General features: G+C 42.2%; 1 protein-coding gene across 1 annotated transcript in view; it reads left to right on the forward strand.

The window, feature by feature from the left end:
• Positions 1-26,382, forward strand: part of ADAMTS12 (ADAM metallopeptidase with thrombospondin type 1 motif 12) — a gene marked incomplete at both ends in the record, with an annotated part of 171,682 nt that overhangs the window by 127,529 nt on the left and 17,771 nt on the right. The window contains 4 exons of the mRNA XM_084278939.1: positions 3,674-3,918; positions 5,319-5,460; positions 16,837-16,963; positions 24,978-25,188. Of these exons, the coding sequence (XP_084135065.1) occupies positions 3,674-3,918; positions 5,319-5,460; positions 16,837-16,963; positions 24,978-25,188 (725 nt within the window). The remainder of the gene's footprint in view (positions 1-3,673; positions 3,919-5,318; positions 5,461-16,836; positions 16,964-24,977; positions 25,189-26,382) is intronic.

Genomic DNA, 26,382 nt, shown 5'->3' on the forward strand with positions numbered 1-26,382 from the left:
CTTAAAGTTCATTGCCCTTCCTGTGGGTGCAAAGTGGGAATAGTGGTCCAGGGGCTGCCACCACAGCTGTAGGAACAACAGCTTCATCTGTGTAATAGATTCCATTAGTTTCCTGATGGAAGACAAATCAGAAGTCTGACATGCACAGATGGTCTCAGCTGTTGACACTAATTTTAGTAAGTACTTGGTCTGCACTTTATTTTTAGGGGGGCTGGGGGTTGTTTGAAAATCACTTAAGTTGCTTCAGCTGAACTTTATGGCAGAAAAGTTGCCACATGAGCAGGGCATTGAACAGTGGGGTGTAGGCCTAGGCAAAGAAGTCACGAGCTCTCCTGTTAAGGTAGAAGTCTTCTATTTTACAGTAGAGTATTTAAAAGGGGAAATCCCTGTTCTTACTCATGTTGTTGTGATGGCTGTAAAGAAGAATTATTGTGTGCAGCAGAATGTTTGCAAGGTGCACCAGCTCTTTTGGAAGGAGAAGAAATTGCACTGCGGGATGGGGAGAAATAGTAGGGTTGAAGAAAGGTGTTTAGGGCTGTGCTAAGTGAATGGGTAAGAAAAAAGGAGGAATGAGTTTGTAGGGATCAAAGGGATCTGCCTGGGAAGGGGAGGGGCAGCTAGGAAAAGGATGGTGGTCAAAAAGATGGGGAGTTGTCCTGTCTTCACCCTTTTGTGTGTGTAGGCAAAAATGAATTTTCCAGTTTTCAGTAGGAAGGGGACAGTGCTTTTAAATTTATGAAAATAAGGAAATGGGGGATTGTACAATAAGATTGTCTTACTCTGCCAGTCAGAAGGCAAAACCAGATGCATGTCAATCCTGTGAAGGGCAGAATTTTATCAAAGTGATGGCCAAATAATAAAGTGCAGATGTACTCACCCTAACCTGGGGGCTTATCCTGGTCCTGTTATCTCATGACCAACACATGCCACAGTCGCCATGCTACCCTTTGTTTCCTTTTGTGCAACAAAAGTGCAAATAGATTTGGTATGTGCCTGAACCTAACCTCAGGATGGAGTCTAGATGTAGCCATATGATAAAAATAGGGATCTGAGAGACTGGAAAGTCTCCTGGGTCCTCACTTAGACCACCTCTGGACTCTATTTTTTTCCTCCCATTTCCATTGCAAACTTCATTGCTCCCCTTATTCCATAGGAAGGCTGTTTGCTACTGTACCTTGACTTGCAAATATGATCTGCCAGTGGGAGCCTGTGCTGTTTTACACATAATGTTCTTATGCTGGTGCCTGGAGCCTGGCTTAGAGAAAAGTCGTGCCTCAGGAGTGTGCATTTTTAAGAGACAGAGAGAAGCTCACAGATAGGACAAAATGAAGAGTGGGATGTGAGCTGTTGTGATAAGGAGAAACAGCTAGATCTGACTATTATCTGATCTGCAATACTGTGGTAACCACCTCAGTGTGATTATTCTGCTCTCACAGCGATGGAAAAACAGAAGCAAGCTCTTCAGTCCTGGTAGAGCTGTGCCTACCACAAGGGTTGCATGAATTTATTCACGCTGTACTCTCATCCATGTTTAGGAAAATAGAGATTTAATTTTAATTAAAAAGGAAAGATTAATAGCATATGAGAGTTGCCATTTCACGTGTGGGTGGGAGCACCCATAATGTGGATGCTCCAGGATTTAATGAACACAGCATGCAGGTTAGGCAGCTGACATTTTGACTGTTATTGAATCTCAGATCTCTAGATCCTTATCAGGTGAAGCTATATAACCGGGAACAATTATATAAACACCATCCACATCATTTTTAAACAAAAATTTATTATGTTGAGTGACAAACTCAAAAGCTTGCTGCTGATTAGCTTTGCTTTCAAAAGCAGATAACATTCATTGGGAATTAGTGTGAGGTTCTGGGAAATCAGGATGTAATTTAGCTGTTCGAAAAGGGAGGGCTGTGGGGAAGGCAATCTGATATTATCACCAGGCAGTTGCAATACATTTAAAATCAGGTTTATGAGTAACAGCAGATGAATGGACAAATAATTATGCAAAAACTTGAGAGGATACAGATTTACGTGGTAGAACAGAGAGAAAGTTATGGTTTATTGTTTTTAGACTTTGTATTTTGAAAAAATGTTACTCTATTTATATTTGGGGGAAAAAAACCACCAAACTACTGGAAAAGGACACCAAGGTTGCAAAACCAAGCTTTCAGGACATGACACAATTAAGATTTTCCATGCTGTGTTAATTTGTCCCGCTTGTAAGTATGCTTTCTAATCAACTCTTTACTTACACAATCACACACTGTGTTCATAACACTATTCTACAATGAATGAATAGAACAATTGGGAGAATCATTAGACCTTGGTTACTTCTAATAGACCTAGACCACTGGTTTCCAGTAATAGAAGTTACTCAGTAATCCTCCAGATTTTGTTATTCCCTTTGCTTACTGAATTTGCACGGTCAGTCTAGGAAATTTGCAAAAGGCAACAACCAGAAAACTGTCCTTGCTGAATGTTATTCACGGGTGGAATATATAGCATTTCATTTGTAAAGGCCTGAAGTAGATCCTTTTCTTGTTCCGTAAGCAACATAAGACATTAGAACCAATATTTACAACCCCACAGGATAGCTGCAAATAAAACTCAGATGTTAAAGACTTCAGGGCACTGATGACTTGTTTACAACATCAAGTTCTTGTACATTGTGTAAGTACTTCTGGTAGGTGGAGAGCATTGATACTGAAGATCATCTCTTCATTGTCAATGCTCTTCAGTATGCCCAGCGTGGCATGTGGTGGGATGTGAATTTCAGAATTTCATTGGTTACTTCAGCAGTGTTTGACAAGAACTGAGGAACATGTACATTCCAGTCCTGAAGTAAGCCATCAGCACCTGCAGCTCATGCCCCCAGGGCACCTGCATGTAGAGCAGTCACCTATCCAATTTCTAAAGCCCAACTAGGAGCAGTAGCAAGAAACCTATTTGAATTTGTGTTCAGATTTCTATATGAACTTCCTTTATGTAGAGTTTTTATTCAGTAGCAATCTCAGTTCTCTGTCAGTGAGAAGCATGGGATCTGATGTCATATATTGCCTGTAGTGCAAAATTCTAATAGATGCTCTGGGTTAATTCTTAACACACATGCTAAAAATTATTTCTTACAGGTAACTTTATACATGAAGAGAGTTGTTGAACTTATGAAAATCAGTAGTTTATAAAAATCTGTTCATCTGATCATGGTAATTTGAGGCATTTGAATATAGTCCACTTTGTGTAGCAAGGCTATCTATGGAAAACAGCTGAGGAGAATAAATTGCTTTTAAAAAGGTACATGGAATTCTGTACATACCTTTGCAAATTAACTTCCTGGGAATCCCTGGTGTTTCTCCAGAGTGCTCACATTGCAGTATGCCAGAGCCCTTGGATGTTGTGGAGATATCGATGCTCATCTGTGGAGTATATTTCACCTGGTGTAGCTCAGAAAGGCATCCACCTCCATACCCCTTCTAAATGCCACTATGCATATTCTTATTTCCCAAGTAATGCTGGAAAAGCTGGCTTGGTTTAGTTAAACTAACTAAAATACAAGCCCTGTGATTGCTCATTTGTATCTATATTCTAGTGAAGCTCATGTTTTAATAGTCTGATACAGCAAAACGCAATGACATTTTTGTTGTTAACTCAGTGAACCTTTCTTGTTCCTTAGGATATGTTGATATTGGGCTGATTCCAAAAGGTGCGAGGGGAATCAAAGTAATGGAAGTTGCAGAAGCAGGAAATTTCCTTGCTGTGCGAAGCAAAGACCCAGAAAAATATTACCTGAATGGAGGCTTTATCATCCAGTGGAATGGTGAATACAAAGTGGCAGGAACGGTATTTCAGTATGACAGAACAGGGGATCTGGAAAACCTGACTGCTCCAGGACCTACCAATGAATCCATATGGATCCAGGTAAATAGGAGATACTATCAGAACCTGCTGCATTTGAGTGGCAGCAGAATGTGCTGGGGGTCTGAGACGGAGGCTGGAAAAATACATGTGTTTTTATATAAAAAACACACTATTAGCATTCTGTCTTGCAAAAAACAGTTGAGCCACATTGGAGAGAAATAAACACCTTGCTTGAGAGTGTTTGTCCTGCCTACAAGTAGATGTCAGGGCCATAGTTTGATGATTATTGAAGGCTGGTATAACCCAGTGCTGAGACTAGCATAGGGATCCTTCCCCCTGTAATTGGTCACTCCTTTGCCTAGACTTCCCTGTCTCTCATGCCAGTTTAGACCAACGTTTGGCTGTGATGTGAACCAGACCCAAATGACAATTAACTGTTTATCACAAAAAGGAGCAGATGTCAGGCTATGAACAGAGAGACAGGGAAGGCTGACAGCTATAGCAGCTTACACCAAGCAAGAAAGTGTAGCATCAGTTAGATGAATTAATAGTGTACAGTATGAGAAATCGAGCCATGTAACATCCACTGAGGTTGCTCCCTTTTGTTTGTTTTATATTGTTTTACAGATTCTAACTTCAATGTAATAGGCTTCTGTTAATCCTGCAAAAATAGTTTTCAATTGCCCCCTTGTTCTCTGAATGTGTTTTTCCTGGCTTCTTTGCCTCTATATCCATTGTGCAATTAAGAGAAGTATTAGCGGTGTAGTGGGTGCCACTTAGACACTTTGAATGTCTGGTGGGAAGGCACATCTACTGGGTGCTCAACCTTCACTGTCAGAAATAAGGTCAAGGAAACAATTAGGAGAAAGAGTAGATATTCATTGCCAAAGTCTTCTATCCCTTGATAATGTTTTTCTTTTCTCTCTCTCATCAGCCAAACAGTACACTTCTTGAGTGCCTCTTCTCAATTGGAATTCTCCTTCTTAATCCAGAAATGCAGAAAAATAATATTAAAGCAGTGTCTGAATAAAGTCTGTAATTTTCTGACCTACTGGTTGTTTTGTAACAGCTATTTTATATGGTTAGGGAAATTATAGTTTACAATGGTGATAGGCAATAGTACTTAATCAGCAGCACATTTCATAGTGCCTTGTACTTTGCATTATCTTTTCTTACAGTCAGTAGTTGTGCTGACCCACTTAACCCCACCTGTACTCAGAAAAGTGCATGGCAAACAACTGTGCCTTAGAAAGATACACATGTGCACTACTGTTAGTGCACAAATGGAAGATTTGCTGGCCTGCTGCTCTGAACTGGCAATAAGGACTGCTTTAAACCCTTCTGCTTTAAAATCTCTCTTTAAACATTTTTGAAACCTTTCCATTTTCACACTTGGAAAGCTTTGGTCCAGTGGATTATGAAAATCATAAGTACTTGAATAAAACATACATGTTTTTCAGTTACTTTTTCAAGAAACTAACCCTGGAATCAAGTATGAATATACTGTACGTAAAGAAGAAAGCCATGAGAATGAGATTGGAGAGCCAGAGTATTTTTGGCAGTATGGAGACTGGACACCCTGCAGTGTTAGCTGTGGAAGAGGTAACTCCTCATTTCCTTTTCCTGTTACTCTTTGTCTTCATTATTGGCAAATTGATCTTTTGAATTATCCAGACAGTGTTCTCAAAGAGGTAAGATTCTTTAATCTACATTTGGTGGGAAAGAAGATACCATGCTTATAATAAATGATTTAATAACATTTTATTTTAAAGCCAAAGTACATTACAGCAAATCTGTTTCTGTAACACGTGGTCTGAAATTCTCAACCTCTGTGAACCAAAATGAAAACCTACCTCATCACCGGCTGGGTGGATGGAGGGAGAGCAGTGGATGTCATCTACCTTGACTTCAGCAAGGGTTTTGACAGTGAGGTGGGTTGAGAATTGGCTGTCGGACCGAGCTCAGAGAGTGGTGATCAATGGAGCAGAATCTGACTGGAGGCCTGTTACTAGCGGTGTTCCCCAGGGCTCGGTGTTGGGTCCAGTCCTGTTTAATATCTTCATTGACGACCTTGATGAGGGAATAGCATCCACCCTCAGCAAGTGCCTGATGATACAAAGCTGGGAGGACTGGCTGACACGCAGGAACACTGCGCTGCCATCCAGAGAGACCTGGACAGGCTGGAGAGCTGGGCAGGGAGAAACCAGATGAGATTCAACAAAAGCAAGTGTAGAGTCAGCACCTGGGGAGGAATAACCATCTGTGTCAGTACAGGCTGGGGGATGACCTGCTTGAGATGAGCTCTGTGGAGAAGGACCTAGGGGTCCTGGTTGATGACAGGTTGGCCATGAGCCAGCAGTGTGCCCTGGTGGCTAAGAGGGCAAATGGGATCCTGGGGTGCATCTGGAAGAGTGTGGCCAGCAGGTCAAAGGAGGTGATCTTCCCCCTCTACTCTGCCCTGCTCAGGCCCCACCTGGAGTATTGTGTCCAGTTCTGGGCTCCCTGGTATAAAAAGGACAGGGATCTCCTTGAGAGAGTCCAGAGAAGAGCTACGAAGATGATTAAGGGCCTGGAGCATCTCCCCTATGAGGAAAGGCTGAGTGAGCAGGGGCTTTTCAGTCTAGAGAAATATCTTAAGTATGGGATGCAGGGGGAATTAGCCAGCCCCTTTTCAGTCCTCTGTGGAGACAGGACAAGAGGCAATGGCTGATTTTGTTTTCCTACTGGATCTTTACAGTATGTTAACTATAAAAAATATCCTTAATTTCTCTCCATTTTTTGTGCATTTCTCAATAATTAATTCATCAGTCTTGAGAAGATTATGGATTCATAGAATGGTTTGGTTTGGAAGGGACCTCAGAGACTATCTCATCCCAACCCCGCTGCCATGGACAGGGACACCCTTCACTAGAACAGGTTGCCCAAAGCCCCATCCAACCTGGCCTTGAACACTGCCAGGGAGGCGGCAGCCACAGCTTCTCTGGGCAGCCTGTGGCCAGGGCCTCACCATCTCACAGGGAAGAGTTTCTTTCTAGTATCTAATCTACCTCTACCTTCTTCTAGTTTAAAGCCATTCCCCCTTGTTCTATCACTACTTGCCCTTGTGAACAGTCCCTCTCCAGCTTTCCTGTAGGGCCTTTTAGGTATTGGAAGGCTGCAGTAAGATCTCCCCGAAGCCTTTTCTTCTCCAGGCTGAACAACACCAAGTCGCTCAGCCTGTCCATGTAGGAGAGCTGCCTCAGCCCTCTGATCATCTTTGTGGCCTCCTCTGGACTCGCTGCAACAGCTCCATGTCTATCTTGTCCTGGGGACCTCAGAGCTGGACACAGTACTGCAGGTGGGACCTCACCAGAGGAGAGGAAAGCAGAGGGGGAGAATCCCCTCCCTTGACCTGCTGATCATGCAAATTTTGATGTAGCCTGGCATAAGGTTGACTTTCTGTCCTGCAAGCATGTATTGCCAGCTCATATTGGACTTTACATCAGTCAGCACCCCAAGTCTCTTCAAGGCTGCTCTCAATTCATTCTTCACCAAGACTGTGGTTGTGTTTGGGATTGTGCTGAGCCATGTGCAGGACCTTGCAATTGGCCTTGTTGAACTTCATGCATGTCCACCTCTCAAGCCTGTCAGGGTCCCTCTGGAATCTTTGCTTCTCTCAGTACAACAGCGTAGAGCAGCTGCACTTAGATTATTCTGTGCAGCATGTTAAACCAAACAAATAAAATGATAACCATGAAGTAGGATCTAACAAGAGGTCTAGAAACTTGCACTGGAAAGACACTGAAAATGCTATCAGGAAAACTTTCTGTCAAGTACTTAACAGATCAATGAGTTGAAGTTAATGCTAGCAGTTAAACAGTGATAATAATTTTACATATATATAAAAACGGACATATTATAGAGGTATTTGTACATCTATACATATATACATGTACAAATATCTGAGATCGGGGATTTTTTTCAGAACAGTCACTCAGCACAAAACATCATGTGCTTCCTAATTAGCAGAAAAAACACCACATTTTCTTTAAATAGGTATCTGAAACAAGCGTTTTGCTTAACTGCACTTTATGTTCTAGTTTTGTTACCTAGTTTTAACTAAGGTTTAATGTAACAATTGGCATGATAATAAAAAGAGGGGGAAAAAAGTTTATTAGACTGTTTATGTTGTTTGGGGGTTTTTTCAAATCAGCTGCACTCTTCCCAGAACTGTTTCTCACTAAGTAAATTACAACCCTGTGTATAATACCTTCTGGCTAAAAACTGTGTGATTTGGCTTTGATTTCTAAATGCCACATGGATTACTTAAATGGAGTACTGCAGGATATGGGTGTTTTTTTCCGTTTTTATTTAATAAGTGGCTTCCCCTGTTTACTGTCTTTGGACTTTTAATAAATTTTCTTAAACTCATTGGCTTTTTCTTTGAGTAAGTAGGAATTACATGATTTGGACAAGATTGTGGACTTAGGAGGTGCATCACTGTTCAAAAAGAGGATAGAAATCTTCACAGCACTCCGCATTCTTTCATGGACAGAAGAAAAAGAATGAATAAACCCTCTGCTCTCTTCCCTCTTAGATGCATACATTTATAGAAACCTAAGGGAGGATGTAATGTGCTGATAGATGATGCAGTCATGGTATTGGTAGTCCCTGTCCAGAAAAAAAAAGAACACAGTGGCACAGAGCTTCAGGATATCACTCGAACCAGTGTAGCTCTGATAACTACAGCCCGTCTGCAGTTTTCCCCGGATGGCCCATGCTTGATCTTGCTGTGCTCTGGGCTCTTGCCGTGTTACTGTGGTACCAAGTTTGCCCCTCTTAAATCTGCCCCTCCTAAGCACTAAGCTGGTGCAGATGTAGCAGGTTTATGCTCAGAGGAGCTAAGCACAAACACATCAGCAACAAAACCCCTGGAGTTCTGCTGGGCAAAAAAATAGGGTGTAGCAGCTGAGGTGTTTTATTTGTAAAATATTAGCTCTCCATCATTATGGAAATTTGGAAACTCGAAAGTCTTGCTACATTTAGCAGGGAATGAGCATGGTAGTAATTGTTGACCTAGAACAGGAAAGTCTCATGCGGTTACACATTGTTGTGGTTTGATCCCCTTGAGTTCAGTTCAGGACCAGGAGGCAGAATAAAGGCAGAACTGAATGTTCCCAATGTTGCTGGATTAAGCAACACCCTTTGAGTTCAACACAGCTTCCTCCAGGCTTTAAATGAGGGGATTGATTTTATCTGAATGTGCACTGTTCAGAATCACAGTATATTGCTACTGGTACTAACAGACCTGTTGTGCCAAATCTCAGACATTTGAAGAGTTTTGAAAAGTTTTAACATAAAAATGGATTGAAGTAGGCAAGAAGCTAATTTTCTGCTATCAGTATGTTGCATCTTACTGAAGACAAGCATACAATGGTGGTCAAGGAGGTAAGGAAAGTTGGATTTGTTTAGACTAAATCTGATAATAAGATAACTTCCAAGGATTTTTGCACTCGTCATTTGGTAAACAATAATCAGTTTTTCAGGAAAAAAGGGAGGGCCAGGAAAGGTGAACTATCAAACTAACTTTGACAGACATACCAGGTGGGAAAAATTGATCCTTAACTAGAATTTTGGAGGTGGGTTTTTTTTGACAAACCTGGACCAGCCTAAAGATTCTGCATAGGGTCTCTCATTGTTACTGGTCAATACGGTAGCAGTAAATCCAAGGGCACTTTGGCATCTTGTAGACAGCGAGATCAGAGCAATGCAAACCAAAGTTTGCTGGAGCCAAGACTGACCCTGAGTTATGGAGTGACAGATGGGACTACAGGCATGGGAGTGGGCTGATGCAGGAAAGCCAGATCTGCCCTAAGGAAAAGAAAAAATGTGTTTTGTCCTGTGATACAGCTTCTTATCCAAAGGAAATGTACCTGGAAAAATTCCCAGTGATGAATAATGGCTATGTAGAATGAAGCTGTCCTGTCTCAGAAGTGTAACCCTGGGCAGCTCGGATAATTAAAGATAATTTCCAAAAGATTCTGAAGATTTTTGGCCTCAAAGTAGCACCATGCCATCCTGTTGTGGTTTAGCCCTAGCTGGTAACCACGCACCACACAGCTGCTCACCACTCCTCCTTGGCACAAGGGGATAGGGAGTAGAATGGAAAAAACCGGCAAACTCATGGGTTGAGATAAAGACAGATTAATAGGATAACAAAGGAAGAGAATAATAACAATAGCCACATCAGTAATAATAGTGTTAGTAATAATAATACAGGTAATGCACAAATGCAATTACGAAAAGAGAATAGAACAGTCCAACACCCAGTCTGTTTCCAAGAAGTGAATCTGCCTCCTGGTTAGCCTCCCCAGTTTTATATATATATATAGGGAGCATGATGTTGTATGGTATGGAAGATCCCTCTGGCCAGGCTGGATCAGCCACCCTGGCTGTGCTCTCCCAGCTTCTTGTGCTCCTGGCAGGGCAAGGGAAGCTGAAAGGTCACTGGCTTAGTGTAGGCACTGCAACTACCCAGCAGCAACTAAATAAAACCTTGGTGTGTTATCAACAACGTTCTCATACAGAATCCCAAACACAGTGCTGTACTGCCTACTAGGAAATAAAATAAACTCACCTGAAAACAGAGCAGTACCCCACTCCTTATTCCATACTGTATGTGTCATGCTCAGGTCCTGTCTTTCCCAGTGCATTCCAGTTAATCACCGTACTTAAACTGTCTATTGACATCTACACACAGATACCACTCCTTTAGTCTGCGGGCCGTCCCTCAGAAATGTCTGTTGAGTACATGTAGTCCATGATTTTGGGGTTCCATCTCCCACAAGACTCAGGGCAAGAGAGATTGTGTGTGCTGTTGGATTGTTGCTGCATCCAGAGCTTGTATCTGATACATCTGGTGTGGTCCACGCACACAGTCTGCAGGTTGAAGATGACAGTCTTGAGGAAGTTGCTGGGTATTCGTTGCCGAAGCCACTCCTGGTATCATCATCTCTGCACCTTGCTTGCTTTCATCAAAGTTCATTCATTATTTGTCTGGATGACTCTTACTATAACTTCTTTATGGCATTTAGCAATGATAACAAGCAGTATTTTGTAGTGATCAACATTATACAGTTTAAGTCATTGGCTGTTTTCACCCAGAATCCTATCTCTTTGAGGTACAGATCAGACTTCCCCATCTTTTCACATCACCCAGGTCCTTGAGCAGAACCAGTCCCACAGATGGGTTTGCCATTGCCTGAGGCAGACATAACCCAGACTGTCCTCCCCAACATGTTCTTCATGTGCACTACAAGAACTTTATCCCCTTCCACAGTACATGGAAGTTTTGACTGGACAGGGCCAGGTTGACTGGCAGACCCCCTGGAGCTAACTAACCAGGTGGCCTTTGCTGAATGTGTACCCCAGTGTTTGAAGGTCCCACCACCCGTTGCTCTCAGTGGAGTCTTTAGCAGACCATTGTGTCATTGGTTTTCCCAGAGGCTGGTGCATGACAGGGGATGTGAAACACCCTCTCAGTGCCATGCTTTTTGGCCCAGGTGTCCATGAGGTGTTTTGGAAATGAGTCCTGTTGTCTGACTCAGTTCTTTCTGAGGTGCCATGTCACCATAGGACCTGCTTCTTGAGGCCCAGGATGGTGCTTGGGCAGTGGCATGAGGCATGGGGTATGTTTCCAGTGCTTGTTTCCACCATTGTAAGCACATGCTGCACACCTTGGTGGGTTTGTGGGAGTGTGGTGTAATCAATCTGCCAGGCCTCCCCATGTTTGTATTTCCTCCACATCAAACAGGCTTTACCTGCTTGGCTTGTTTGATTGAAGTGCATGTCTCACATTTATGGATGACCTATGAGATATAGTCCATGGTCAAGTCTACCCCTCGATCACAAGTCCATCTGTATGTTGCATCTCTTCCTTAATGACCTGAAGTGTCAGGAGCATACCAAGCCATAAGTAATTCATCCTTATGTTGCCAGCCCAGACCTACCTGAGCCACTTCAGTCTGAGCAGCCTGATCCACGTGCTAGTTGTTCTGATGTTTCTTCATGGCCCAACTTTTGCTTTCCATGGGGCTTGCTTGCCTTACTTTATAATGGAGTCTCATGCTTGTTGGTGGCACTAACAAGTCCTGCATGATCCATATCCTTCCCCAACTCCATTGCAACTGAGAAAGAGAAATAGCAGAAGTATATTTTCCTTCATTTCATCATGTGTCCCTCCCTGCCTTTTGTAGTCTCAAAGAGCTGGTCAGGGCAGCCTACAGTAGCACCAATTAACACGTTAAAAGTATTGTCTGAAGCAAACATACCAAATACTGCATGCAGGAAAAAGAAGACATTGCAATACCTGATGTCCACTTGCAGTGTATAAAATAGTTCAGTGATTACATTGCAAACCATTTCATGGGAAACAAATGCTAAAGAGGATAGTTTATATTAAGAATTGTGAGCCTTGCTCTGTCCTCACTGCAGGCCACTTTGAATCTCTTCCCACCATTTGCTTTGTGCAGAAAGGAATTGGTTTGCAGTCAGGATATGTGTATGCTGAACAGTGTCCGGCAACTGCTGCACCCTCTGGCTAAAAGCCTGTCCCACCAAAGTCGACTTGTCAAGGCAGCATGTAAAGCCTTTAAGCCTTTTTTATAGGAAGACTAATTTAAATGCCTCGCTGAGCTTTCTTTCTAGACCAGCTATCCATGCTTTCTTTAAAGAATGGTCAGTTAGATATTGCAAGTGTAAATGCTTCATCCTTGTCTAAAGGCTTTAATCATGTTTCTTAGGACTAGCTTTGGGGGGCACTGAACACAGCAAGAAGCAAAGGGCAGTGCAGTGCAACTAAGGAGCAATGTTAGGCAAATTCAGCAATTTATTTCTCCATAGATAACATCACTAATTGGCAAATTTTCAAAGCTTTGCAAAAGGACTTAACTGTAAGATTTGTTTGGGTGTTAATTGTTATGTGCCCTCTAAAATCCTTCACAGCTGTTATTGAAGTTACTTTGCAAAACTAACTCCAGGTCTTCCTGATCTTAAATGCAGTACTAAGCTTGTAGCATGTGTTTTAAAAAAACAATGCTCTTTGTATTTTCCTGTGCTATTAGGAATCTATGTTTTATAACACCAAGAATGTAAAGGTTGTCTCTTGTATTGTGTACTTAACACATGTGCATGCATTACATATAATCTATTTATCCAAAGACAAAAGTGAATTTCTTCCAGAGTATCTGATTTGATGCACAGTGTTCATGATTACATTTTCAAATTATTTTTGCTACCAGATACGATCTTTTGCATGCACTTTTTGAATGTTTGCTTCTAGTCCTTAATTTCTGTTGCTCTCAGTCTTAATTTTGCCCAAACTGATGGCCATTTAGCCAACGGCTACCCAATCTCAGTTTTAAAAATCTTCCATACCCAAATGATTTTAAATTGGCATTTTTTTCTGTAAACTATGAAGTCAGAAGCTGAATGGGCCATGTACCATCTGAAAAGTCCTGCATTAGTGATGAAGTGGCAATCACTGAGCACATCTTAGTGAAATCAACACCATTCTTTGATCTGACTATTGTAATTACTTTTTTAAAAAAAAAATATTTCAGAGACCTGAGATGGTGCATGTCTTTGTAAAGAAGCATGGGGGTGCTTCAAGTAACTTTATATTTTACAGGGAAGTGATTCTTTTAGCAGGTGAGAAGGTGAAACGGTAGCAGTGATACCTACAGTGCAGGGAGTGCTGAGGTGAGCAGAAAGGAATGAAATGTTGTGACTCCAGAGGGGAAAAAAAGGGATTTTTGCAGTGGGATTAGGACCACAGTGCCCTGATGAATACAGCCAACAAAAGTTGTCAGCATGTACTGGTTAGCACTGAGGTCAGAGGGGAGTAAAGGAAGAACAGTTACTCATCCTCACAGAGAGAGCCCTGTACAAATAGTGTTTAGGTTTCCAGTTTTGCTGAGTTTTAAGATATATTCAGAATTTTTAATCTGTGACTTGAATAGGTTATTACACATGTAAGTATGTAACTGTGAAAATGTTTGGTAGGGCAGGGTCAGCTTGAGGTGACTAGTTTTCTATTTTTGCAGTTTTTTGTAGCTTAACTTGCTCAAGCTTAAAAAAACCAACTCTATTGCATTAAGTCATTATATGTAAACCTTAATATGTGCATGTAAGTATATGCATAATAGGATTCCTTCAAGTTTTGGAATTGAACTATTCATAGTCATGATGAAAAAGCTGTGCATTTATGGGTTCTTTAGATAGATGCATCCATTCCAGAACTTTCCAGATTCTGAAGTTACAGTGGGAGTTCATATAACTTCTGTGACAAAAATGTTTTTCTCAAATAAATTAGGTTATTTATGCCAGAGATCAGCACATGTTTTATGGGAACACACAGCCTCAAAACAAAAGTTTTGCAAAGGTTTATAGTAGTTTTGAAGTGAATTACAGCAGCTGAAATGACACTGAAAATTTTATCAAAGGAAAAGGGTTTGCCTATTTGCATTTGTAGCAACAAATTACCATGGTTTTGAAAGGGACCGAAACATATTTCTAAGAACTGCTTTGTTTTCAGGAAGGTTCCTAACTATTCCAGTTACGTCTTTCATAGCATCAAACAGAGCACTGCTCCCTGGGAAACCTGCATTGGACCACAAATATTTCTGCTGCTTGAAGTCCCTGAGGGACAGGAGAGCCACATCCAGCCATGCTCCAGAGTCATGCAGCTACTTCACATCATGTACCTAGGAGCTTGAATACTTCTGCAAAGAGCATTAGTGGGGTGACAGGGCTGCGGTCATGTGATCCTCCCTTCTAAGATAAAGTAATCCTTGTTCCAGAAAATCAACTTTGCTGTATGACTGGAGGAGCAAAATCAGTCACCAAATCCCATGCTGTTGTCAGTATTGTCTTATGTCTCAGTCACAAATCTGAAAATAGTCTAGAAGCTAGAGTATTTTCCTCACAGTGTCACAGACCTGATGTCTTAAGGTGTCACAGAGATACATGGTTCCATCTGCTTCTGTGGAATGACCCAAATGGGTATAGAAAGTTTTTAATTTCCTTGTGTTGTGGAAACCCTTTTTCAGTAATATCTGACTGCAGACTTCCCATTCACACATGCAGTCTGTGCTCAGTTACCTCTGTTGCTAGCTTTGGATTTCTTAGTGTTGGAGTATTGGTATTTTGGAGTTTTTATTTAAGTATATTGTTAATTTTTTGAGAGGAAACAAAAAAGTAAATGCTGTAAAAGTGCTTAAAGCAAGATAGCCATAATGCTAGCATGAAATTTTAAGAAATATGTTTAATTGTAATATATGGGGACATGCTGTATAGAGGAACATAAGTATATGTTGCATAGAGGAATAGTTTCACATTTTCCAAGTATTATTTTCTATGGATTACTGTTCTTGTCTTCCAAGTAGTTTCCCCAGCTAGCTATAAAGGGTCTGAGCTAGGAAAAGCTCAACTCCCTGACTGCAAAATAGCTTAACAACCTTTACACCATAGCAGCAGTTCGGATAGAGCCTTTGCTTCCCAGAAGGCTAAAAGTCACAGAGAGACAGTGACCTACTGGCTGCATATTAATTGCAGTGAATTAATAGAACAGTTAATTTAATGAGAGTTAATAAACAAGGTTTCTTCACTCTTTGCCTGTCCCCAGGATTTGTGTAGGTCTAATGCTACTATTGTGGTGTTTCTGCATCAGCCTAGCTGTAACCTTTCAAACTGTAATGTTGTCATATCTACTTTACACTGGGTTTGCAGCACAGGACCTACCTTAAATTATTGCAAAACTGTGAGAGGCAGGGTCTGGAAACTGGCTTTCTTTAGATTGGCACTAGGTAGAGTAATGCAGTAGTTGGTTTGTGTTCCTTTTTATTAAGTCAGTGGGAGCTTTTTTAAGTGGAACTGTTGGGAAATAACGCAGATTGTATCTATGAGATGTCTCTGTGTCTCACATCTTGCCTCTTGTGGTGAGTGTTTTGCTTTGCAGTAGTTATTGTGGTGGTTCAGCCCCAGCCAGCAGCTGAGCCCCATGCAGACCATCGCTCACTCCTCTGCACCCCCCTGCATCCCCTGTGGGATGGGAAGAATAAAGGCAAAACTTATGGGTTGGGATAAGGGACAGCATGGAGAGGAAAAAGCCAATATTTAGAATATACAAAGTGCAATTCAGAGTATACACAATGCCATTTACAATATACACAATGCCATTATGTCACCACCCCAAAGCTCAATGCCTGTCTCATCCCCAAGCAGTGACCCCTCTTCCCCAGCCAGCCCCGTTTGTATACTGAGCATGATGTCATATGGTGTGGAGTACCCCTTTGGCTGCTTTGGGTCAGCTGTCCAGGTTGTCCCCCCTCCAGCTTCTTGTGAAAGTTAACTTTTATCTTGGGCAATTTTTCAGAAAACAGGATGTTTTCTCCCTGATGTTATGGCATCATTCTTTTTTAAAACAAGGTTTGTACCGAAACTTCTTAGAAGTGGAATTCAGCATTAAGAGTCACAGGGTTATAGTTTTGCTAGTACAATCCAGTTTGTATTCTACTTAAACAGCCTTCCCAGAAGTACAAAGAAAAGATCAAGAAAAATACCCTGGCTGTGAATAGCCTGACACTGCTGTGTTGCCTCTTACCTGTGAGTAATCCAAGAACCATTCACAGCCCCTCTAAAACTGCTTCAGGGCCTGCAGGAGCCCTTTTTGAGGTGGCAACTGAACTGAGATTAAGGAAAATGCTTTCTAATGTGTTGCTTGAGCTATCTGACCCAAAGGAGCTCTGCATTACACCTTTTCAGTCTGATTAAAGGATGCCCATACCTGATACAGCTCAGACATTCAGCAGAACTGGCTTTCACAGCTGTTACTGTGCTCTGTGGAGAATGAACAGTGTATACTCACCATCCTAACAGACTTCTGCAGCTCATCCCCAACCTACCGGGATTACTCTCCCTTTTTTCCTCTCTCTTTGCCAGGGGTGCGGCGCCAGGTTGCCCACTGCACGCGGAAGGGAGGCGGAGCGATCAAGAACTCCTTCTGCGACCCAGCAACGCAGCCAAACGGGCGACAGAAGAAGTGCTACGAGAAGGACTGTCCACCCAGGTAACAGACTCTGAGTGGGCTCTGGCAGTGTTAAATAGCACCATTATTCAAAGAAAGATGCTGCTTCTAATAGCAGATCAGTGTGGCACCTGCAGCCTGCCACGGTGAGAGCTCGCAAGCATTTCTGAGCAAGATGGTAGAAACCCAGTCATGGAGAATCATAGAAACATAGAATGGTCTGGGTTGGCAGGGACCCCAAGGGCACCAGCCTCCAGGCCTGGAGCTACACAAGGTTGCCCAGGGCCCCATCCAACCTGGCCTTGAACACCTCCAGGGACGGGGCATCCACCACCTCTCTGGGCAGCCTGTTCCAGCCCCTCACCACTCTCTCTGTAAAGAACTAGAAATTAGGAGCAAGCTGCCCTAAGAGGTTTCCAGTGCAGGTGACTGGCCAGTCTGTGCTGGGAGCTGCAGAGATTGTGCACTCATCTGTATAGATACTCTTCTTGTTCATTTTAGGTGCAGGTGTGCCTGAAAACTGTAATTTCCTACTTATTTTAAAAATCATATATTCCTGTCTTAGGATGAGTGATAATGTGTTACCATGTGTTCTGAAAACTAACTCACAGAGAGGGTTTTTGATGCTGTTTTTCATTTCATTTTTTGATATCCCTGTGCCCTTTTTGTGAGGGAGGATGGGTAGAAATGCCCATTTTTATAACTCTAATTATGGTACCTTCTTTATAGCACTTATCTGGCATCTTTCTATCACACTCTTTGTTACGTTTTCCTTTCAGTGGACTACAGATTTCTTCATTCTGTCATCACATGGAAACAATTTTTTCCATTCCTATAACATTATTTAAATTCCTCTTCATTTCTGGTTTTTCTGTTCTACCAGTTTAATTAAGGTCAGGAAGACTGACCACAGTTTTACAGCTGAAAGTAAAACTGGGGGCTTGTGAATTAGGCACAGTTTGGCCAGAAGAGATTGATATTGGGTTTAGTTTCATGCTTTCGGTACTGTAACATCTTGCTTTTGTCTTTCATTGTTTTTGGAAATGGTTTATCATGCTGTACATAATGGTAAAGCAGTCTTTCTCTTGTAATTCCAGTTAAATCAGAATCAAATTGAAGTAATTCCAATGATTCCTGTAAAGTGTATCACATTACACTTGCCAACAGCGAATTTCATGAGGCTTTAAAAAAATTGTGCATGGCTGTTGGTTTTATTAGTTGTTTCCAAGTATCTACACAACAGTATATGGTGCCTCCTCTGGGAATTACATCTTTGTGTTTGCAGCCTCTCTAAATGAGTGTTAAAAGCATAAACCAGCAGCATTTCATAATTCTTTGTAGATTGCTAGGAAATCAGTTGACAGTAGATCAAACTTACTAACTAGTTGACTAGTGAAGAGCTGAGGCTACCAATGTGCATGGAGAAGTTGTTTTATTTATAGCACAAATAAACTGTGCTATTTATTCCAGAGTTCCAAATTAACTCAATTCATCCCAGTTGTTCTAAGTCACTGCTTTATTTAGACCTGATCTTGAAAGTGAGAGAGCGGGATTTGTGCCTTGTTGGGCAGACTATAGAATTATGTCACATTAGAACCATTACGGTTCTAATCTACAGTTCCACATTTATGGCCTCCTCTGGACTTGCTGCAACAGCTCCATGGCTTTCTTGTCCTGGAGACACCAGAGCAGGACAAAGTACTGCAGGTTAGGTCTCACCAGAGGAGAGCAGAGGGGGAGAATCCCCTCCCTTGACCAGCTGGTCATGCTGGTTTTGATACAGCCCAGGATATGGTCAGCTTTCTGGGCTGCAAGTGCATTCTGCTGGCTTACATTGAGCTTCTCCTCCACCAACACCCCAAGTCATCCACTTCAGGGCTACTCTCAATCTGTTCTTCACCCTGCCTGTGGCTGTGCTTGGGATTGCACAACCCCATGTGCAGGACCTTGCACTTGGCCTTGTTGAACTTCATGCAGTTCACATGGGTACACCTTTCAAACTTGCCAAGGTCTCTCTGCACAGCATTTCTTCCCTTGATTTGGACATTGAGACACTGACTGCAACTCTTTGAGTATGACTGTGTAGCCAGTGGACTGAATTGCCCATCCATCAAATCCATCTCTCTGCAAAGTGGAGACAAGGATGTTGTGCAGGACAGTGCCACATGCTTTGCACAAGTCCAGGCAGATGACGTCCGTCACTCTTCCCTTACCTACAAGTGCAGCAACCCAATCCTAGAGGGCCACCAAATTTGTCAGGCATGATTTACCTTTAGTGAAGCCATGTTGGCTGTCAGCAGTCACCTCTGTACTTTCTGTGTGCTTGAGCAGGATAGTTTGCAGGATGAACTGCTCCATTTCCGGAGGTTTTTATGGTTGTCTAATCAGTAACCTCCTATGAAGCTCTGTTCCAAGATTTTTTTCCAGCCTCCCTCTGCAGAATCATAAAACATCTGTCATACACAACTTCCTCTGCAAGAAGCTCCACTAATGGTTACTGTATGAAGCACCATCTCCTCTTAATTATTTTGAACCTGCCTCTCACTAGATTCTGCTTGTGGCCCTGAGTTAGTCTCTTGGAAGAGATGGTAGTGAAGAATGGATTCTGTACTTCACAAACCCTTCATTTGGTAGATCTGACCTTTGAGGCTGTAGTACCAGCAGCGCATTGAGTTTGTATTTATTTTTCATGGCATATGTGTCACCTGCAATCCAGACAGCTAGTCTCCATCTGAAATGGAAAACAGTACTGTGCTGGTTTTGGCTGGGATTATTAATTTTCCTTATATTGGCTGTTACAGGGCTTTGTTTTGCATTTGTGCAGAAAACAGAGCTGATAACACAGAGATGGTTTTGTCACTGCTGAGCAGTGCTCACAGAGCCAAGGCCTGCTTTGCTCCTCACACCACCTCACCAGCAAGTAGGCTGGGTCGGCGCAAGGAGCTGAGAGAGGACACAGCCAGGACAGCTGACCCAGCTGACCCAAGGGATATCCCATACCATACAGCATCATGCTCAGCATACAGAGCTGGGGGGAGAAGGAGGAAGGGGGGGAACATTCAGAGGGATGCCGTTTGTCTTCCCAAGTCACCATTGGCATGATGAATCCCTGCTTTCCTGGGGATGGCTTAACACCTCCCTGCCCATGGGAAGTGGGGAGATAGTACCTTGTCTTGCTTTGATTGTGTGTGCAGCTTTTGCTTTACTTATTCAGCTGTCTTCACCACAGCCCATGAGTTTTCTCACTTCCACCCTTCCTATCCCCTCCCCAGTCCCACCAGGCGGGGAGTGAGTGGCTGCATGGAGTGTGATTGCTGGCTAGGGTTAAACCAGAGGAAGTCCTTAGTGCACTGATGTACTAAAGAAAATATGAATGGTGGAGGAAGATGTGACTGACCTGTTTGGCACAATGTAGCACAACTGGCAGTTCATGTGAAGCTGCTGAAGAACAAGTGTTCTCTACAGAGAGGTGGCAAAATTCTGTGCTAGAACTGTGGACCTTTGATAGGACTCAAACTGTTAGGTGATCTCATGCTTCCCAATTGTAAACCAGTTTCTTTATGGGAACATCCTATCTTAAACAAGAAGGAGGTTATCTCCCTTAATCTGCTAAATTCCACAGAAGGAAAACATGCTACCATGAAACTAGCCACCAGACCACTAAATCAGAGTTAAGATAATCTATCAAACAGTAACTACAGACAAATAATAACATTAATGTAGTATTTGTGACTCTCACAAACCAGATCCTATCTCATTAACCCATTTCAAGAAGTTAATTATAAACTGTTTAAATGACAGGCCTCTGAGAAGTCCAAGTCTTAACATTCTTTTTTGTTTGCTGGTTTGGTCTGCATTTATTTTTCCCACAGTTTCTACGAAAAGAATCTGGAGCAAAGCAAAATATTAAAAAATGTTGTAATACATGTATGCCATTTGCTGATGCAGAACAAAGTAAAGATGACTGAACAGTTGAAAGTTAAAACGTCATACAGCTGCTCACGTAAAACCTAAATGATACTGCTTAGCAGGAGTGCAGTGAAACTGTAGCAAAATACGTGGTTTTTTCCACATTATGGCATGAAATATGGTTTACAGTTACACGGTTCCTTGGAAGGCAGGCATTTAGCAACACGGGTGTTAATAATAAAAATCTATAGATAGTATTTGAAGAAAAAGAGTGAGATTTTAACTACTTACAGTGTTGTGAATAAAAGTTTTGCTCTCCCCTGTAAGTAAAATTGCCAGGACTCCTCTTAACCTGACTACCCACTTGAATAGAGCAGCCACAAATAGGTTATTTTACAAGTATTTGGAATCTTGGTTTTATCTGCTGTTACTGTGTTGTCCTTCCAGACTGCTTAGTGGACTCCTACAGCACAATAGGAAAAGGGGATACTGTTTTTATTATAATACACAGAGTGAAGATCAGTGCCCTGAGGGCATCTGCTGTGCTTGATGCTATACAAATACGTAGTCTTCCTTTACGTCTGATACAATATAGTGGGAGGGAACATCCAGCCCCATAGGTGTGAATAGCAAACTTGGGTTCCAAAATCCTGTGCTACCACTTTTTCAACAGGATCCACACCTCATTCAGCACACATCATCTAGCTATAGATGAGGACTGTCTAATGGGCAAGGCTGTTGGGCCCCACTTTAATTGTTACAGATGTTGTCAACTCAGTGTGGGAGGAAAAGAGATAGGTCTCATTTAAGGCAGCTGGATGCCACCTGAAGGAATTAGATCTTCTCCCTACCTCTGTCTTAGGCTGGATTGCAGAAGAGCTGAGCACTCACAGCTGCAGCTGAAGACTGACTGAGGGTGTGCCACACAGACTGCTTTCTAACTCAACAGCCTCAGGAAAATTAATGCTTGCATAAATGAATTACCAAAATGATGGATTTTTGCTTGCTCACCTTTTTGTTTGTTACCACAATCTCTCCATGCTGTGCTGGCCTGTGGAAATGGCCAGTCCTGTCACTTTGCAGGACCAGGTGATACATCGATCTTTAAGAGCCACTTGGGGGTTGTAGTGATAAATGCCATCAGAAAATGGAGCTAGGAGCACATACTGGGTGGTGCCTCCCATCAGCCTTCAGTTTCCACCACCTCATCCCAATCTCTCACCACAGCTCTCTCTGAGTTTTCTTTCCCCTATCTTTTCCTTTGCCAGGTGTCTCTCTGTACATGTGACCTAAAGAAAGCCTTGTCTATAACCTGCCCGAAGCTCTATCTGTAAGCCCCCATTCTAGCTTACATTTGGGAGGTCCAGCAGCTTGGTCACTTCAGTGTGGAAGTTGCATTTTTAGTTCTCAAATTGCTATGTTAATTCTGCATATCACCTCCAGTTGTGGTTATGCCTCTGCAGTGTAAAGAGACAGCATGAGCTCCAAGATAAGCGGTGTTTGGCAAAACAGTCTCTCAGGTGCTGCTTCCTTCTGTGTGGCCCAGGACCTGGTACATTTTCTGCTGTCCTTCTTTCGCCTTTTTTTTTTTTTTTTGCTTTTGGCTGGGATGCCACAGTTCAGAAATCCTCAGTTTCTCATGCTTGAGTGTTTAAGGCACGTACATGTACCCTAGAATGCAAATATGGAAAATCTACCATCAAAACCTCCAGTTACTGATAAGAGTAAACTTTCAGTCAGAACAAGTTTTTTGAAGTATGGCTGCTGGGCAATTAACTGCTTTGCTCACCTGTACCATCTGTTACCTGCACTGAATGAGGAAGGATTCTGTGGGATATAGAAAAAGTTACATGACTAAATGTAATTTAAGATTTATCATGAAGGTGCTGTAGGATAAAATCTTAATTCTGGGATTTCCTGACTTTGGATCACAGTACTTTCTTCCATGACTTCTTAAAAATATTTTGCGTGCAGTAATTAATCACATACCATTGCTGATCTAGATATGTTCTGTAGTAAGCTCTGGTAATTTATTGCTCGGAGTTTGGTATTTAAACTTGCAAACTGCTGAACCCTCACTCAGAGCCATCTGAAAATGGTGAAGGAGGGGGTGTCAGCTTAGCATCCCTATAGCTGGAAATATGTGATGTTGTTCCATTACAATTAACAGGGCAATTCACATACTTCAGGTTGCATTTGTGCTGAAGTGACAGCAATTTACAAGATACTAGAGATGATAAAATTGGAAAGAGGATGCAAGAGATGAAAACAACCCTGAAATGGCTTGATTCAGTTGTGATAATATATTTTTCTCTTTTTTATTGCTGTGCTCCACTGAGGCGTGCTAGCTTTTTCTCTTTAACCACCTGTTAGTTTTCCTTTGTTGTTTGCACAAGCCTGGAAGAGCAAGAAACCGTCCAAAGGAAGGCAGGAGAAGGAGAAAAATAATTTGTTCTTTTGTAACGACAGTGTCCAGAGGCGTCATGCAGGGCCGTGGTGGCAGTGGGCTGCATTCTAGAGCATGTAACAAAATAGTCTGTGCCCCAAAAGGCTTCTAAGGTAATTTAAAAGGAAATGAGGTATGGAAACATAACCAAAGAGAAGGAAGGTAGGTGTAGGTACCCCAGAGAGGACCAGATGGTTGCACAAATGAGCTGTGTGCATAGCTTGATTGCTCTGAGTATTTTTTTTTAATGATTAGGAATAGATATCAGTGCCTTCCACGTCAGTGACAGCTCATTTGTAAACTGGAGAATAAATTAATTTCAGAGAAGGAACGTGGAAGCTGCAGGGGAAAGGGAAGAGGGATTGCCATCAAACTGAAGAAGCCAGAAATCCAGTAAGATGGGAGACAAAGCAAGGAGCAAAAAGTGTTATAAAACCGGATGTTGAATTTGGATGTATTTATCAGAATGGGATTAGTTTCCTCTAAGTTCATTGACCTTAAAAGGGAAAAAATACAATAGGATGGTCTTGATTTCAAGCCAAAACCATTTTTTCTCCCTTTCTGTCTAGAAAGGTGTTTTCTAAATGTATCCCTGTTTGGTTTTCATGACCTGCTTCAAAACTCAGGAACAAACAATGTTGTCTAGGAGCTCTTGTGACCTGGAGTTCACAGCTGGGCCAAATTTTTATAGATAGCTTGGAGCAGTTTTATTACCTAGATCGTGCTAAACTGGAAGGATAAAGACTTTTAAGTATAAAGGTAAATCATTACACAAATGTCATAGTTGATGCCAACACTTCTCAAATAGTAGAAACTTAGAATTTTTTGCCCCTCCCCCCTCTTTTATTATGAAAGGCACGTGTACAAGTAGTGATCCACTCTGGGTCAGCATGATAAGGAACAGGTGGATGAAGCTGGACAAAGGCTAAGGTAAACCAAATATAAAGGGGACAGCTCTCATGGTAAACTTCCTTCTCACTGGAAAATACTACACTAGTGGAAATATCTTTAATTCCGTGGAACACTGCATAGCACGGTACATATGACCATCTTTAATCAGGAGAGAGACACATAAGGGGCTTGTTTTTACTTCATGAAGGAACAAAGTACAGAAAAGTCCAGTCTAGTGCAGGCGCAGAGACTAGACCCAGAGGTACAGCACTGCAGGTCACGGCTCCCAGGTGGGTTGTGCATCATAGCTCTGAGTAACTTGGTGTTTGGGGTTGTGTGCTGTGCTGCTTCCCTATCTGGAGGTCACAGCAGAGCCAGTTTGAGAGTTTGTGGCTGTACAGGCACGTGTGCAGGGATCTTCTCCACCTCTGGGCTGTCATTACAGACTCTTGTGATTCTCATTTGTTAACTCTGTACTGAGGTAGCAGTAGGCAGATAACCAATAGGATGGAGCAAAATAGCTTGCTAAGCTAGCTAGCAGTTCCTCATTTTGTCTCTGAAAGACCCATCTACCCAGTGGATACTTGCACATTGTAGAAACGTAATACTTGCTGCCTACTGCTGTCTGGGAGTCAGCATCTTTGAGTGACTGGTGCTGGAGCACGGGGCAGATAGGAAAGGTTGAGTGATCTGGACTTAATATGAAAAACATATACCTGAAACATTCTTTTTCTTGTAGTTGTGGATTTTTTTCCCCAATGTGCTTATGGTGTATTGTTTTCTGTTGTTTCTTACCCCCCTGTTCTTCAGATGGTGGGCAGGAGAATGGCAGAAATGTTCGACCACCTGTGGCCCCACAGGCCAGAAGAAGCGCACTGTACTTTGCATCCAGACAGTGGGATCTGATGAGCAGGCTCTGGCTGTCACAGAGTGCCAGCACCTACTTAAACCAAAGACCCATCTGTCATGCAACAGAGATGTCTTGTGCCCATCTGACTGGACAGTGAGCAACTGGACTGAGGTAAATTCATGTCAACTGTAACAGGGAACATTTTTGTCAAAATTACCTAGTATCGTCAGCAGAGAGGTCCAATTACCTGCTTTTCAGCCTTTTCTTTTTAATTGTGAGGGTTTCTTTCTTAACATGTCTTCACAAATCCTTTGTGCAGAAGAAGTAAAGCTGCCCTGTTTGCTAAAGACCTCAGCAGATGTTGTGTGTTTACTATTTCTAGGGGTTGGGCTTGCTGAGCACTTTAGAACAGAGCATATTTGCGTGCTAAAAAGCCCTACTACTGCTGTGGACCAAATCGGGGCAAGCTCTGTGTCATGCCTGAAGACCTACATAGCATTTTTACATTCTCTACATTCTTCTCTTCTCATTTGCTGCAACATGCAAGCTTTTTACTTCTAGTATTAATCTGAATCCCTAACAATCACTAGAATACCTGTGTAGCGTTTAGGAGTTAGTTAAATATTGTGCAGTTATTTCACTGGCAGCTGACGATCTGCGGAATGTGCAGTATGCAAAACTTTTTAATATACTGCAACATATTCTGCAATGTTTGTTACTCTTAGTAGGGGACACATGTGATGTGTTTTTCATAGATTTTAATCTGTGGAAGAACCTCATACTTCTTAGCTTACTTTAGATTAAGATGATGGTATCTACAGGCGCTTCACAACTCCACTTTCAACTGAAAGGCATGTTTAGGGTCCCCAACGTGTGGAGCAGCGTACTTCTCCATGAAAACTAAAAGTGCACCAAGATATTTCTTCTGGAGTGGGGAGAAGTAAGTTCTGAGTCATGTGAAATTTTAAAATTATTTTATTTTGCTTCTGTCGCAGGACAACTTCCTCATAATTCACCTCATAAAGAAGTAGTTTAGCTATCAGTGTAGCTGACAACTAGGACAACAAATGCACAATAAATACTTTCCATTTCATGTGCCAATAAAAATTAAATATTTTAAGTTTTTTAGAACTGCCAAGACCAATGATCTGGATGCAGGAGTTGATGCACTGTTAGCAAGTTTCATAAAGATACCAACTGAGAGGTGCTGTTGACTCTCCCAGGGACCAGGGGCCTTGCAGCAGGATCTGGATAGATTGCAGCGTTGGTCTGTGATTAATGGAGTGAAATTCAACCTGGATTCAGATGGAGTAATGTTGGCACAAGTGTAGAGGGGGAGAGGAGTGGCTGGAGAGCTGCCCTGCA

This window comes from Gallinula chloropus (assembly GCF_964237585.1).
Source record: "Gallinula chloropus genome assembly, chromosome: Z".
Taxonomy (NCBI): domain Eukaryota; kingdom Metazoa; phylum Chordata; class Aves; order Gruiformes; family Rallidae; genus Gallinula; species Gallinula chloropus.